The 13,439-nt window shown below is 37.6% G+C and overlaps 1 protein-coding gene across 2 annotated transcripts in view; it reads left to right on the top strand.

Annotated features, from left to right (window-relative positions):
• ABCC4 (ATP binding cassette subfamily C member 4) overlaps positions 1-13,439 on the top strand; it is a 151,821-nt gene that overhangs the window by 84,782 nt on the left and 53,600 nt on the right. For both annotated transcript variants that reach the window (XM_059818482.1, XM_059818476.1), the window contains exon 20: positions 2,253-2,332. In XM_059818482.1, the coding sequence (XP_059674465.1) occupies positions 2,253-2,332 (80 nt within the window). The remainder of the gene's footprint in view (positions 1-2,252; positions 2,333-13,439) is intronic.

Genomic DNA, 13,439 nt, shown 5'->3' with positions numbered 1-13,439 from the left:
TGGCTTCTCTCCTCTAGCCCTTAAGGCTTTGTCCTTACCGTACAAAATGAGAGTAAGCACAGTGACTCTCCAGGAACAAGTTTGGATGTGCTTTTCCACTTGTAGGATGAGGGAGATCATGAAGGCATCACTTGATTCCTGGAGGTGCCGGCATTGACGTGACCTGCGCTATGGCCATGGAAAGTAGCGATCCTGAGCGACCTTGCTGCTTCCTGGCAGTGTCGCATGGGGTGGCCTTTGCGCAATAGCTTCTTCTATCAGTCTGAAATCACTACAAATAAAACTTATTTGGGGTTAGGAGGTAAAGGGGGATTCTAAGGCTGAACTAAGGTGGGGTTTGCTTGCTATGGGAATAATCCTTTGCCATTGCGTAAAGCTTGTCATCGGTGGGTCTCACAGCGTTTCATGGAGGCACTTGGCACTGTCACCTCTCCTTGGTCTGCTCTTCACTCTGTAAAATAAAGTCACTCAGGAGGCAAGTGACAAAGCTGGGAGCAGATTGCTAATACCCTGAGCCCAATCCATTATGCCACCTTCTTTCCCTCATCTCCCCCTCCTGGACAGGCCGCTAAGGAAAGCCCTGTCAGAAGGCAGCATTTACCCTCTTTGAATTATTTTCTTTTTGCCAGTGAAGTCTTGGTTCATTTGAAAATAACCTGTAATGTGACATTTAGGGATACTAAGAAGTCTTAGCTACACCATGCATGCACTGTGTGCTAAATCACTCTTCCACGGCCAGCCTCTGTGTAAGGAAACCACAGGAGAAGGAAACTTTAAAAGAAATTGCCTTGGAGTTCCTTCTGATGTATGTACCCCAACATGAAATAAGTGAAAGGGAGCATCCCCAGCTGCCATTCTGAGTAGAAACAGATGAAAGAGATTTTGCTGAGTCTTGTGCTGCTATATACCCTTCCTCTCTGTGTGCAAGGCCTAAAAATCGGATGAATTCTACTGTTGTCTGCCTTAAGTAACGGCCTTTGGTAGTAAAGTACTGCAGAACAAGCTGTTTGCCACCAGCATCTCTCTTTGGAGTCATGTCCCAGGCCTGAGGAGAGGATGTTTTGCATATTGCTTGGTGTGAAACAGAAACTCCCTTAAAAAAAGAAATCTAATGTTATGCAACAAAATTCGTAATTCTGAGACAGCCATGAACAGAAAACTAGAATGGTGGTTGCTACAGAAGTTACTTCAGTATCTCTTATCTCTGAATTACATCTCCAACGCACTCCATGGAAACTTTAAACTTAACTACTTTCAGTTTAATGAGCTCCTTTGAAAAGAAAAAAAAAAAGTCTTTTGTTGCCAGTGCAGTGAATGTGTTTGTACCGGTTAGAAGTAATAATTGAATCCAGATATATGTAGATAAAAAAGCAATGTGAATGCATGTACAGGCATTACACACCTTAGAAAAGGCCAGATTCCCATCCTTAGCTTAGTTTCTTTCCTGGTGAGTAGAGATATCGATTAATAGAGAAAGATACCAATCCACTTACGGGTGGCAGCGTTGTGACTTTAATAATTAAAGAACTCTTGCTATAACTGATTTCTTCACTCAAGTAGAACTTGGGAAAATAGAGAAGTGTAAATGCTTCACTGACAGCAAATTAAAAATTGTTTTATTACCTTTAATAAAGATCAGTATTGTCAAGATATCGAATAAGTATAAATGTAACGCTGCAGGAACACAAATCTGCCTCAAATTTTATTTCAGAAATGCCTGCAATTTGAATCCACGTATAATGGTGGAGGGGTGGGAACAGAAATACTGAAAAAGGTCATAGTAGATCTAACTGATCTATCTGGGACATGCATGCACTAGTGAGTTTCGGTCAAGGATGGGAGCAGATTCAGGCTGATGTTACTTGATGAAACTTGCATTAAGTTGTCTGAACTGTAAACCTTTACCTGCACACATTGAGCATACAAAGCATGTGTGTTTCACCTGTTAAATTGTATTGAACTATTATCTTCAAAGCCCATTTTAATCTTTTCCTAGCAGTTTAAGTAAAGGTTTTATATTTAGGTGAAAGGCATTTGTAGAAAAGTATTCTTCTTCAAAATATATTGCAGTGGTTGTAAAAGATTCCCTTCACATGGTGATTTCAAAAAGTATCTTTTTATCTTTAGATTCCAGCTGTTTCCTTTTTACTGTTACTAAAATGGTAAAATATGGTATGTTTCAGATATTTTGATCTTTTAAGGTATTATATTTACTTTCTTTTTATTTTTCTTCTCCATCCCCCTTTCTATAGGAAGAATCTTAAATCGTTTCTCCAAAGATATTGGCCACCTGGATGACTTGCTTCCATTGACATTTTTGGACTTCGTGCAGGTAATTCAGTTTCTTCTGTCAAAGACTTCTGCACTGCATTCTGAATTTAGGTTCCTGTATGCTTTGGTGAAGATCAGCTATTTGTCACAGATGTAGCTGAGTTGAATGAAAGTGCTTGTTTGTGAAAGAAAGGTGCGGTTGAAATTTAATGTGTCAGTAAAAAGCTAACATGAGTAATAACTGGCAGGTAGGAGTGGCTATACACAGCTTGCTATTATGTCAAGATTTCAGTTCATAGTAGCTACATGCTTGGTAAATTGCTCCTGATTTGCCTCCAAGCAATCTGGCAAGCTTATTGTTGTTATAAGAAATATGTCCATAGTAAAGAAACAATCAACTCGCATGAAAAGATAGCACAGATTAACCTAATTACGTGTCTACTTCCACAAAGAATCAAATGCTTACCACACCATTTTGGATTAAAATAGGTGTGGCTATTTACAAAGAAAAGATTAGTAGTAATAGGGTGAATATAATAGCCTTAATAGGAACAAGTGAAATAAGTTGCTGCAGACAAGAAAGATGGACAAAGCACTGAGATTTTGATGATGATGAAAGGGTAAAGGATTATATATGACATCAAGGTAATTTTTCTGTTGCAGTTGCTATTAATCCTCCTTGTAAAAAATTGCAGAAGGATAAAGCTGCAAAAAAATGGATTGTACTGTATCAAAATAACATGAATCACAGAACACAAAGAATCATGAAGGCTAGAGAAAGAAATTACTTAGTGGATCATTTGGATCCACTTAATGGATCAGACCTGTCATGCTCAAGTCAGAAATGTTTCTTAAGGTGCTATTGCTAACTTTGCTTTATCTTCTAGAGATAGCTTTTTCAGGATCTAAAACTTGTTTTGACTTCTTTTAAAATAAAGCAAAGGTATTTCGGGTTGAGCTGTTGAATCATATTGTTAATGCTGAACTCTTGAAAATAGAAAAAAAAAATATTTCAATGAGTTAGTAAAAACACCTCTTAAGATAAAGTCTTTTTCTTAGTTTAGTGAAGTTGTTAAAGATGAGGCGTGTGTTTGATTTTCAAAGCATTACAGTGCCACATGTCATTTTGGGGAAGAAAGGAAAGTGATGTATTTTACTTATCAATTAAAACAATTGGGATTTTTTGTGAGTTAGGGAGTTGCTTATAGTGAATATTAAGATTTTGAATTCATGGGCTTTTAAGACCCTGACAAATTTTTTCCTGAAAGTGCAGTATAAACATCTTTCTATGATATACTACTCATTTTCTACTGTTTATACAGATTCCACATTTTCTTCAGTCTCATTAACTGTCTTATTAGACAGAATCTCTTACTTTATTTCAGCTCTCTTGGGACAATAAATATATAATGCCTGTCTTTTCGGCTGGAAGCTCAGGCTGTCCTGCAATCTTTATCCTCTTCTCTTAGCATAGGATTTACATCCACAAAATCAAAACCATCTCTTCTGCATAGCGCTCCTTGGCCGTTAGACCAAGCAATGCAGAGGGGTTTGTATTTGCATAGGTTTGTCCCCTTTATAGCAGACTGCACTGTGTGTGTTCATACTACATGTTACTCATGGCCAGAGCACCCTCTGGGTCCTGTGGTCTTGAGATAAAATGATTAACCCTTTTCCTTAGTTCCGTGCATTTACAATAATGAGAGAGCTGTGTTGCAGCCCACTTGCATGGTGTTTTTATAACAAGAAACTGAGTGGGTGTTTTGCATGCCCCGGCATGTGGTTTAAAGGCATGTGGGGTTGTCTGAGGACACAAAATTTGGTGGGAAAATGTTAAGAGAAATCTGCGTAAGGAGAGGGAGCCAAAATTGGTGTGGTCTTGTCCATGCTTCCTTTTGGGAGCGGACCCTGAAGCAAACTGTCTTGAGAATTATACTCTTTTTTTTTCTGAGGGAACCAACTGGTTTGCTCCAAGAGGAAGCTAAGAAAAGAGGTAACTTGTATGCGCAGCACACACAGAGGACCGAATCATCTACTAGTGAATTGGAAAACCTAGCTATTTGACCAGTTAGGCAGTATACGCTTACCAAAACTTAACTGGTCTAGGGTGAGAGAATGAAAGCTGTTGCTCTAGATGTGATTGTTTTCTTCTTTCAAACTCCTACTGTAAACAGCATTTTGTAAACATTTCCCCTCATGTTGATTACTTTGTGCATTTCTTTTAAATTGGCTATTGAGTAATTTGTCAAATTCTGAAGTTTGTATTTTAAGTGAAAAGTTGTCCTTTTCAAAAAAATAAAGTAGATGTTACATGTCCAGTACACTATTAAAATGATACTATGTTTGAAAGCTTGCCTGTTCTATTTGGCATCAGGAAAGAAAATTTAGGAACTTACTGTTGTTTATTAATGCGCTGCTATCCATAAGACAAAAGCACTTCCTTCTTGGCAGGTTTTTTAAAACTTACTATTCTTGATCGGCAGGCTTGTTGGTTAGTGGATGCCTTTTGAAATTCAATAGCAAAGAGATGATTTTATTTCTGAAGAAGCACAGATTTTTACGAAGGATAACTTATCAATTATGATAGAGATCTTTTGTCACTTGTTTTGTTTGCAGGTGTCTTTTATAAGACTTCCTATAATCCCTTCAGGAAGAAATATTTTCTTCTTTCTAAAAACAGTATTAGCTAAATATAAAAGCTCTGATCCCAGCCATTGTTGTTGATTCTTTGAGAGACATTTCCCAACATTCATTGTTTAAATGGTTGTCAGAAGAAATCAAGTGAAACTTAATAAACAATGCAGTAACTGGTTCATTTTACTTTGTGTGTAGAAGCTTTTCTTGAGTGGATTTGCATTGAAGTGGTCCTTTTTCGGAGTTATTGCTAGGATCATTGTGATGCATTCCACCCTTTTACTATATTGGCAAGTGAGTGTATAATTTCTGCACAAATAAACACAACGTGATTGGACACCCAAAAACTACAATTTGAGCCAATTGAAATACCTATAAATAAATAAATAATATCTACTAGTTTTGAGAATTTAGTAATTACATTGAGTACAGATTTTAAGGCAATGCTAAAAATTAATAATGTTCTTTTTAGAGTCCCTAATAGGATTTATACACTACACTACAGTCATAATGAGCATGATTAGTCTAGACAGCTATACTGGAGGAAAATTAATTCCTTGGACTAAGAGAGTTTAATTTTTTTACATCTTCCATTGAGTCAATGAAGAAGAAACAGTCAGTTCTCTTCAAGACAGTGGATAGTTACTGTATACTTATTTGTTAAAGTAAAAATAAAAGGTATGTGGAAAGCACAAAAGTGCATCATACACCTTGTGTATTCTTCTGAAAACCTGGCTAGATTTTGCAAAACTGTCACTTTGCAAAAGCTCCCAAAGTAGCAATTCTCACTATGTTTAAAGTTTCCTGCCATCCTTTCTTTGGTTTTAAGTGTAGGAAAATATAGCACACCAGTCTTTGGAGAGGTTGGGGGCAGGAGGGGCAGTCCTCACTAGAAGGAGGCAATCTTTTTTTTTCTTTTTAACTTACGAATTTTAACAACATATGAGACATGTCATGTTAGTGCAGTTGACTATCTTTTTGTAGCAATTACTGCTGTATCCACAAGATTATAAATAAAAAATAAGCCTCTTTTATGAGAACACATTTATGGCTATGTTTGACTACATGGCTGTTGAACAGAACTCTGTGGGTAGATTTGAAGTATAGAAACAGAAAAGAAACCAAAGGTTGAGTTAGACACTTCAACTGAGATATCTTTAATTGTACATTTACAGACCAGTTCAAAGCTCATTAAAGTAAAAAATAAACTTTATAGTCCACGGTGTAAGCCTAGGCCTTATCTTCTGTAATAGATTCTGGCTGGCCATAGGGTTCCATACCTGCACCCCTAAAAAACAAAATAAAAAACAATGGTATGTTCACTATGACACTTGTTATTTCTGCTAAATACAGCACTAAATATGTTTGTAAAATCAGGTAGTAATTAATGTTTGTAGGTTGATTCAGATAGTCAAAAAGCTGAATGAACTTGTTTGGTGAAGATGGTGTATTTCTTTTTTTTTTTTTGTAAGCTTGCATATGTTCAATTACTTGCCTTAATACTGTTAACCTTCTTAACCTCAGTTCTGCATCTCGCTTTCTTTTTCCTATCCTGAGTTACGTATTCTTGGCAAGTGTTTTCCAACTAAGTTACAATCTCCTCAGGTAAAAGACTACTTCTGTGAAGGCCATTACAGCGCTTTAAAACTTTCTAAGGGGATTTAAACATCTACTTCAAAGATATATATGCTTTATTTATGTATTTGTTAGTTTAATCAGAAGGCAGGCCTGACAGCAGCCTCAAAGAGCTACCCGAATGCAAATAATTGCAGAAATGCTTGATTTAGTTGGTACGAACTTGATCATCCTATAAATAAGTCCAGAGGGACTTAAGGAAGTCAGGTGCCATTTAAGATGACTGGGATTTTGTTACTTAATTTTCTTAGGCTCCTCTGAAAATACCAGCTGATATACTCAGTGTTGTAACCAAGTGTTGTTCCTCCTCCTGCCTTAAGCTCTGTGGGAGCACAAGGTTCTGTTGATGCGGACTTCACTGGTAGGTGTGGGGCTTGTGGTTTAAAATGTCGTGGTTAAAATGCATAGCAATGTCTAGCTCAATGCAGCACTAATAAAACGCACTATACTAATTTGGGAAAAGGTCAGCCAAGGAATAGAATAAAAGAATTTAATGAGGAAGCATTAGGAATCCAATATATTTATTAGTATTTTATGCCCATTAGCCCAGATATTGCTAAGTGGCCAGTATTTTGGATGCTATGTTTTTGAGAGCTCATCAAAGGCTTTTTCTTAGTACCTGAATCTAATTTTGACTTGAGATGGATCTGCAGGGGTTTAACATCTTTAAACTGTGGTCTCAGGCAATGCAGGATGAGTACCTAAACTGATAAACTACTGATTGAAAATTGTATCTATAAACTGATTGAATACATAGGATGGTGAAATATGTTTCAGACTTTATTTTGATTTTGTTAATTATTATGATAAATTTTAAAGGGATGGTTTTCTCTGTAGTTTCTTACCCTTTTAATTCTTAAGTGATCTTATTACCTGTTAACAGAGTTGATTTTCTGCTTTAGTTTCTCGTGAATTTGAGTAACTTAATGTGATGGCCCCTTCATTTTGATTTCTTACCCTATGTTGGATTGCGGGGGGGGGGGGGGGGGGGGGTGCGGAAATCATGATCTGTTTTGTTTCTGGAGAACACTGTGAACATGTGAACTATCTGCAGCTGCCCTTGGAAAAGGGCAGTGATTTATTGAGGAAAACTGAATTGCAAAACCTTTTTCCTCCCCAAAATCAACAGCTTGACTGAGTTTAAATAACTGACTTTTCATATCCTTTCATTACACACAAAGACCTAATCCTGAGACTACTTGAGCCACCAATGTAGGCTGTGGCTGAGACCACCACTGAATGTGCCATTCCCTTCTCACCACACACAAAACACATTGACTGCAGCTTTATGAAGTGAAAATGCTGAAGAAAAGGAAAATGTGAAGGAGGTGTCCACAGTCATTTCTTTAAAAAAAAAAAAAAGAAAGAAAGAAAAAAGAAAGAAAAAAAAAAAAGCTGCTGCATCTGGATATTAGGAACAAAAAGTGCCTCAGACTGGAATAATAGCTTGGGTCACTTGCTTTCGTATGTGCACAAGAGTGGAACTGCCGTTCCTTGTTTCAGTACCACTGACCCCTGCATTTTATTGTGTGAAGATGTCAGGGAAAGTGTGTAGAAGGAATTCCAGGATCTTTTAGTCTAACAATGACGTTGTTATTTTGTGATTTCTGTGAGAGATGGAGTTCTGGGGGGTTTGTTGTGGGTTTTTTTCCAGTTTAGCCAGGTTTTGTATGTATGCATGTGTGAGTTTTAAGAGATGTTTCTATTCATTAAAGAATAGTTCTTTCTGTGTGCTAGCATGTGTACGTTTAAAATATGATCATAAATATGTTGTGAGAAAATAACCAGTGGTGGGATCCATGTTAAATGTCAGCATATTCTCATTAGCCTGGTACGCAGTGCAGACTGTGTCTTGGAGACTCCTTTTGGTTTCCCTTCTGCTGAGTCCTGGTAGTTTTCCTTGATGGTTAGATCACATGATTCTGCAGCTGGGCTGAGGTTTAAATGAAAAATAAATAAATTTAAAGAAACAGTTGTCTGGTGGCACTTGACTAATGAAACCTCACAGAACTTTTTTGCTGTGGAACTAATGTCCTAACTGTACATTCCCAAGATGCATATTACAGTGCATCGTGCTAGTGCATAAAGTAAGACAAATTAAAACTTAAAGAAAAATAATAGGGGCGTATATTTTTTCATTGGTTACTTTTGAGCTCTAATTTCAGAAAAGGTTAACATTATCGTTATGATAAAAAACTAACTTTTAGTATAGTCATTTGATGTTTGTATGTGCTTTCAGCTTTACTATTTTCTTTGAATTAAAAAGGGGTTATACACTGTACTGTTAAAAACAAACAAAAAACTGTCCATCTTGCCTGCCTGGTCATCATAATCCCATTCCCCCCGCCCTCCCCGCCACCCCACCACCACCACCACCCCCCCCCAAAAAAAAAAAAAAAAAGAGGCGTGGGAGGCTGAGGAGGAAGAGGAGGCTTGGGTTGCACTTGTGTCTCCAAGACCAACATGCAGGAGCTGTGAGTTTAGCACAGACACTTGTCTAAATAATGCAGTTCTTTATTGACCTTTCATTCCTCTGTCCTTGAATGCCTTGATTGTTAAATCCCAGTAGCCAATTAGTCTTCTTGATGGTGACCAGCAGTGGAGATAATCTATGCCAAAGCTATTGCTCGTCTTTACTCTATACCTGTCATCATGTTCCTTTGAATGTAGGGATGAGTGTTTTGCATCATACGGACTGCGTATTTATTTGGATTGTTGGTATGTGTATAGTGTAAAGTCTGGAGTCACTGCTAATAGGTGGATTTCTGTTTACATGGACCTCAGTTTTCTAGGGAAGGCTAAAGGTCTGTTCTCACTATAGCGGTCATATGTAATCCAGCCCAATCATCTCCCTCACCCCATTTATTTTTCGTATTTGCATTAGTGTGTAGAATTTTTATAAGAATCTGTAGGTGTGTTGTTCTCCACACGTTAGTGTCAAGGCCGCAAGTATCACTGCGGTAACAAAACTAATTAGTGTGGGAACATGATGTAACTTTTTTAATATTTTAGGGGTTTTATTTACTTACTATAAATAAAATTTGGAAATTTAATGTGTTAGAAAGAAGAAAAATCGAAAAGAAGATAAAATAATACTGAAAAATGTGATTTGATTACCTCTTTGTCATCTTGCTTCCTGGGGTATCCTTTACCACTTTTCTGCTTTTCTTGTTTTTCTTACCTCTTTTTTCTTTTCCTTTTTATACTTCTCTGTTTATATAGTAAATACCCAGGTATTACTTTTGTTACTGTGCTCTTCCTTCCATTTTCTCAAGGCAATGTGGAATACTGCTGTTTCGAATATAGTACTCAGAAAAATAAAGCTAGCTTTCACTTAGTGGAATTCTATCTTCTGTATTTCTTTGTCTAGAGCATGCAAGCATCATGAGATGCAGTCTTCCTCTTTATTTCTCGAACATTTTGAACAGATCATGGCTTAGTGGTAGGAACACAAAAATGTAGTTGTTCTTGCAGTATTTTGGTATGTCCAGCTGAAACCTGTAAATACATAATTTCGATGAGGTTTAAATCTGTTGTTCTCCAAATTGGCTTCTCTGTTTTCTTTATCAGATTACTCAATACATTTTCAGCTACTAGAAAGCAGGATAGTTGTATGGAAGTCCAGTGATGTGCCCCAGTTCTGTGTGGTCTGGAAATTTCCCCCCTTTTGGTTAAGGTGGAATTTGTAAAAGTTCCAGAGAGATTCCATTCGCCTGGGGCTCTTCATATCTGTTGGAAGGTATTTTCTTGTTTGCTTATCTTACTGTGAAAGAAGGCAAAGAAATATTCTGATGTAAGTGAACTTAAGTTCTGCAGTTTTCTCCTTTTCTTTTTGGTCCATCTTTCTATATATACTACTTCTGCTTTTGGTGTCAGAGTGGGAATTTTTATTATTATTTATGGGTATTTACCTGACTTTTTAAGCATTATTGCAACCTTTCACATCTGTAGCTCATACTGATGATTATTTTTAAGACTTCTGGAGATCATTAACATTTCGAACACTTCACAGTAGCTAGAAATCTTTTAATTCTGCTGTCAGTCATAGAGTGTAACAATCCTGTTCCAAATGGTGATAAGTACAAATCTTCTAGATTGCCTTAAACTACTGATATACTATAGATAGGACAATGTGTGCTTACAAACAAATTAGGATTTCAGTGTTTGGCAAAAGGACTGGAGATTTCGCTTTTGATTCAAGAGGGAAGGAGAAACTTGGAGGTAATTTGAATTACTAAGCCATATAGCTGGCGTGTGTGTATGTGTTAAATCATTATGCGTATTTGCGCCCAAAACAAACAAGTGGGACAAGGAATTATCTTTAGCAAAAAAAGACTGCATCTCACAGAAACGTGCTGCCAGGGTTATGTGTGCATCTCATAGAGAACGTAAGAACTTTTTTCTTGCTGAAGCTGATACCATGGCTGCCTGGTGAACTCTGCAGCTGATCTGAAAACTCCAGACGAGTTTGTTCTTCAAAAGGTAGTGGCTGCAGTGTGCACAGTTTCGTACAGCAGAAGATGAGCGTTCCGCTGGGAACTGAATATCACATGTCTTTGGGAAGCTTATACATCTTTGTGTTACATCTACGTTAGCGGATAGTTTTGTATCATTTAAAAAAAATTATGCATTTGGATTGCATTCTTGAAATAGTAAAAAATAGTGTGTTAAGAAAGGCTCTTTCAAGGGCTGGATAATAGCTATTCCTGCACTGTGGAAGAATAGGGTGCTGAGTGAGTGCATTTTCTTCCACAGTCACATCCCTAAATCTTCTTTTCTTTCTGTTTTTCTCACTGGGTTTTGAAATCCTTCTAAATAAAGAGTTCTCTTACTATGAAAGTCACTTGTATGTTAAAATAATGATTTTAGATCTTCCCTTTTAAAACTGAAAACATGCTGGCTTTGGTACCCGGTTCAGTTGTCCATCCTTCTGTTAAACATAACATAATACTGAGAAAATAACATAATATTGAGAAAAATAATTTTTCATTTTTCTCAGTGATAGAAAGTCTGGATTTTGGGGTCAGACTTGATATCAGTTACTTACTTTGGTAGTGCGTCTTTGTTGATGGTTTGCGATAAATAAACTTCTGAAAAGTCTTCTTGATGGTCTTGGAGCATATTTGTAACAAATTATGAATGAGCATGCACTTACCACAGTAAATAATGTTTGTTCTCTGCCAAGAAAGTTTCTTGTTACTTCTTTAGATGCCATTGGGTTCTGTACCTGCAGAGAATGGCTAAACTGGGTGAAACCTGATGGTGGTGGTGAGAGGCTGGTGCTGATAGTTACAATACGGTTGCTGAAAGCGTCAGGCCACTGCTAAGCTTCCTGGAGCTGAGTGGTCACTGAACTGGATGCGGTACGGAAGAATTACGAGTCAAGAGTTTATTTCGAATAGGAAAGTAGTATTTTATAGCCCTATCAGAGTGGCAAAGCTCTAGGGAAGTTGGGAAAAAACCCAGAGACAGGCTAAAAAGCATTTTTGCATATCTGCTGTGAAAAAGTGCGACCAGAAAAGAACAGAAGGTAGTTTTAGTTCTTAGGATAGCTGATGCTGTAGTCCTTAATATTTTTCATAGTTTTTATTTAACTGGGGCAGAGGGGCTGCTGTGGAACTTACAGAAATATGAGTAGTACTTCATTCCACCTAAAAATAAATATATGAATAGTGTATTTTAAATAGCAAGGACAAACAGTAAAATGCCTAAAAGCTTGTAATTGCTGTAAGGCTGAAGAGCTCTGTTACTGAAGAACTGATACTCTTTTTAACAGAAGAGCCCACAGTTCAAATGTAGCACAAAGCTTTTCAAGTTGCCGAAAGACCCAGAATTGACTTCTGGCAAAACAATTAGACTTGGCTGTGCAGAAAAGGTCAAGCAGTTGAAAATGAGGTATTCTCGGGGAGGGCGCAGGGCTGCTCTGGCATTATGGCCATGAGGGGCAAGAGGCATGAGGCAGGAAAGTCCACATAGCTCAAAGACAGAGTTTGCAAAACTGCAACATGTGGGGCAGCAGCATCTGCGGTAAGCAAAATTTTGCTGGACATTTGGAAGAACTGGGGAAAAATGTGCACAGCATGGATGAGAAAAGGTTATGATAACATCGCCATTAGCTCAGAGGAATTCCTCACAGGAACAGTGGACAGTATTATAGCAAATAAGTTAGCGGACTAGACCATAAGAACACTAAATAATGCCATGCAGGGTCACAGCAGTGGTCCGTCTAGGCCAGTGGTCTTTCTCCAGCAGTAGCAATAGGAGATACTGTCTGGGGAGAGCATGAAAACCTGGCTGCTTTCTGTGGTCCATTCCCTGTTTAGTTCACAGTTTTGTACTGTCAAAAGGCCTATCCCTTCCCAGACGTTTTACTATCCATTTTTTGCATCATTTTGTATCACCTTGCAAGATCTGCCTCCTGCAATCTAACAGCCTGAAAGCAGTGAGGTATTTGTTGATTTTTTTAAATTTTGTTCTATGTATATGTGCCCCTTCTATGGAAAGAAAGCAATAATTATCACTGAAAGAAAAACGGCTTTTAGAAGGGTGGTAAGTGGGATAAGACTGAGGACAAATATGGGTGAATCAGCCTTTGCTGGTAAAGTGCCAAACATATGAGCGAAGAACAAAGTAGGAGATACACCATTTGTAATAGTACTAAAGAAAAAAGTACCCATTGTTGAATCAAATGTTTTGATTTCACCAGGGTCTGTGCTCAGTGGGGCTGTCTTGGGCATATATAGCTGGGAAAAAGTTTTGGAAATGGCCTCTAAGAGGTAGGAGGGGAGCAGAAATTGTCAAGCCATTCTTTATTTTCCTTTAAAAATATCAGTTATTTGGCAGCAGGGTCTGATAGAGGAGATACAAAAATGCTTTGCTCTGGGAATCTTGAAGCAAGT

The sequence above is a fragment of the Gavia stellata genome, chromosome 1 (genome assembly GCF_030936135.1).
Source record: "Gavia stellata isolate bGavSte3 chromosome 1, bGavSte3.hap2, whole genome shotgun sequence".
Lineage (NCBI taxonomy): Eukaryota > Metazoa > Chordata > Aves > Gaviiformes > Gaviidae > Gavia > Gavia stellata.
This window is presented reverse-complemented; position numbering and strand designations above follow the sequence as displayed.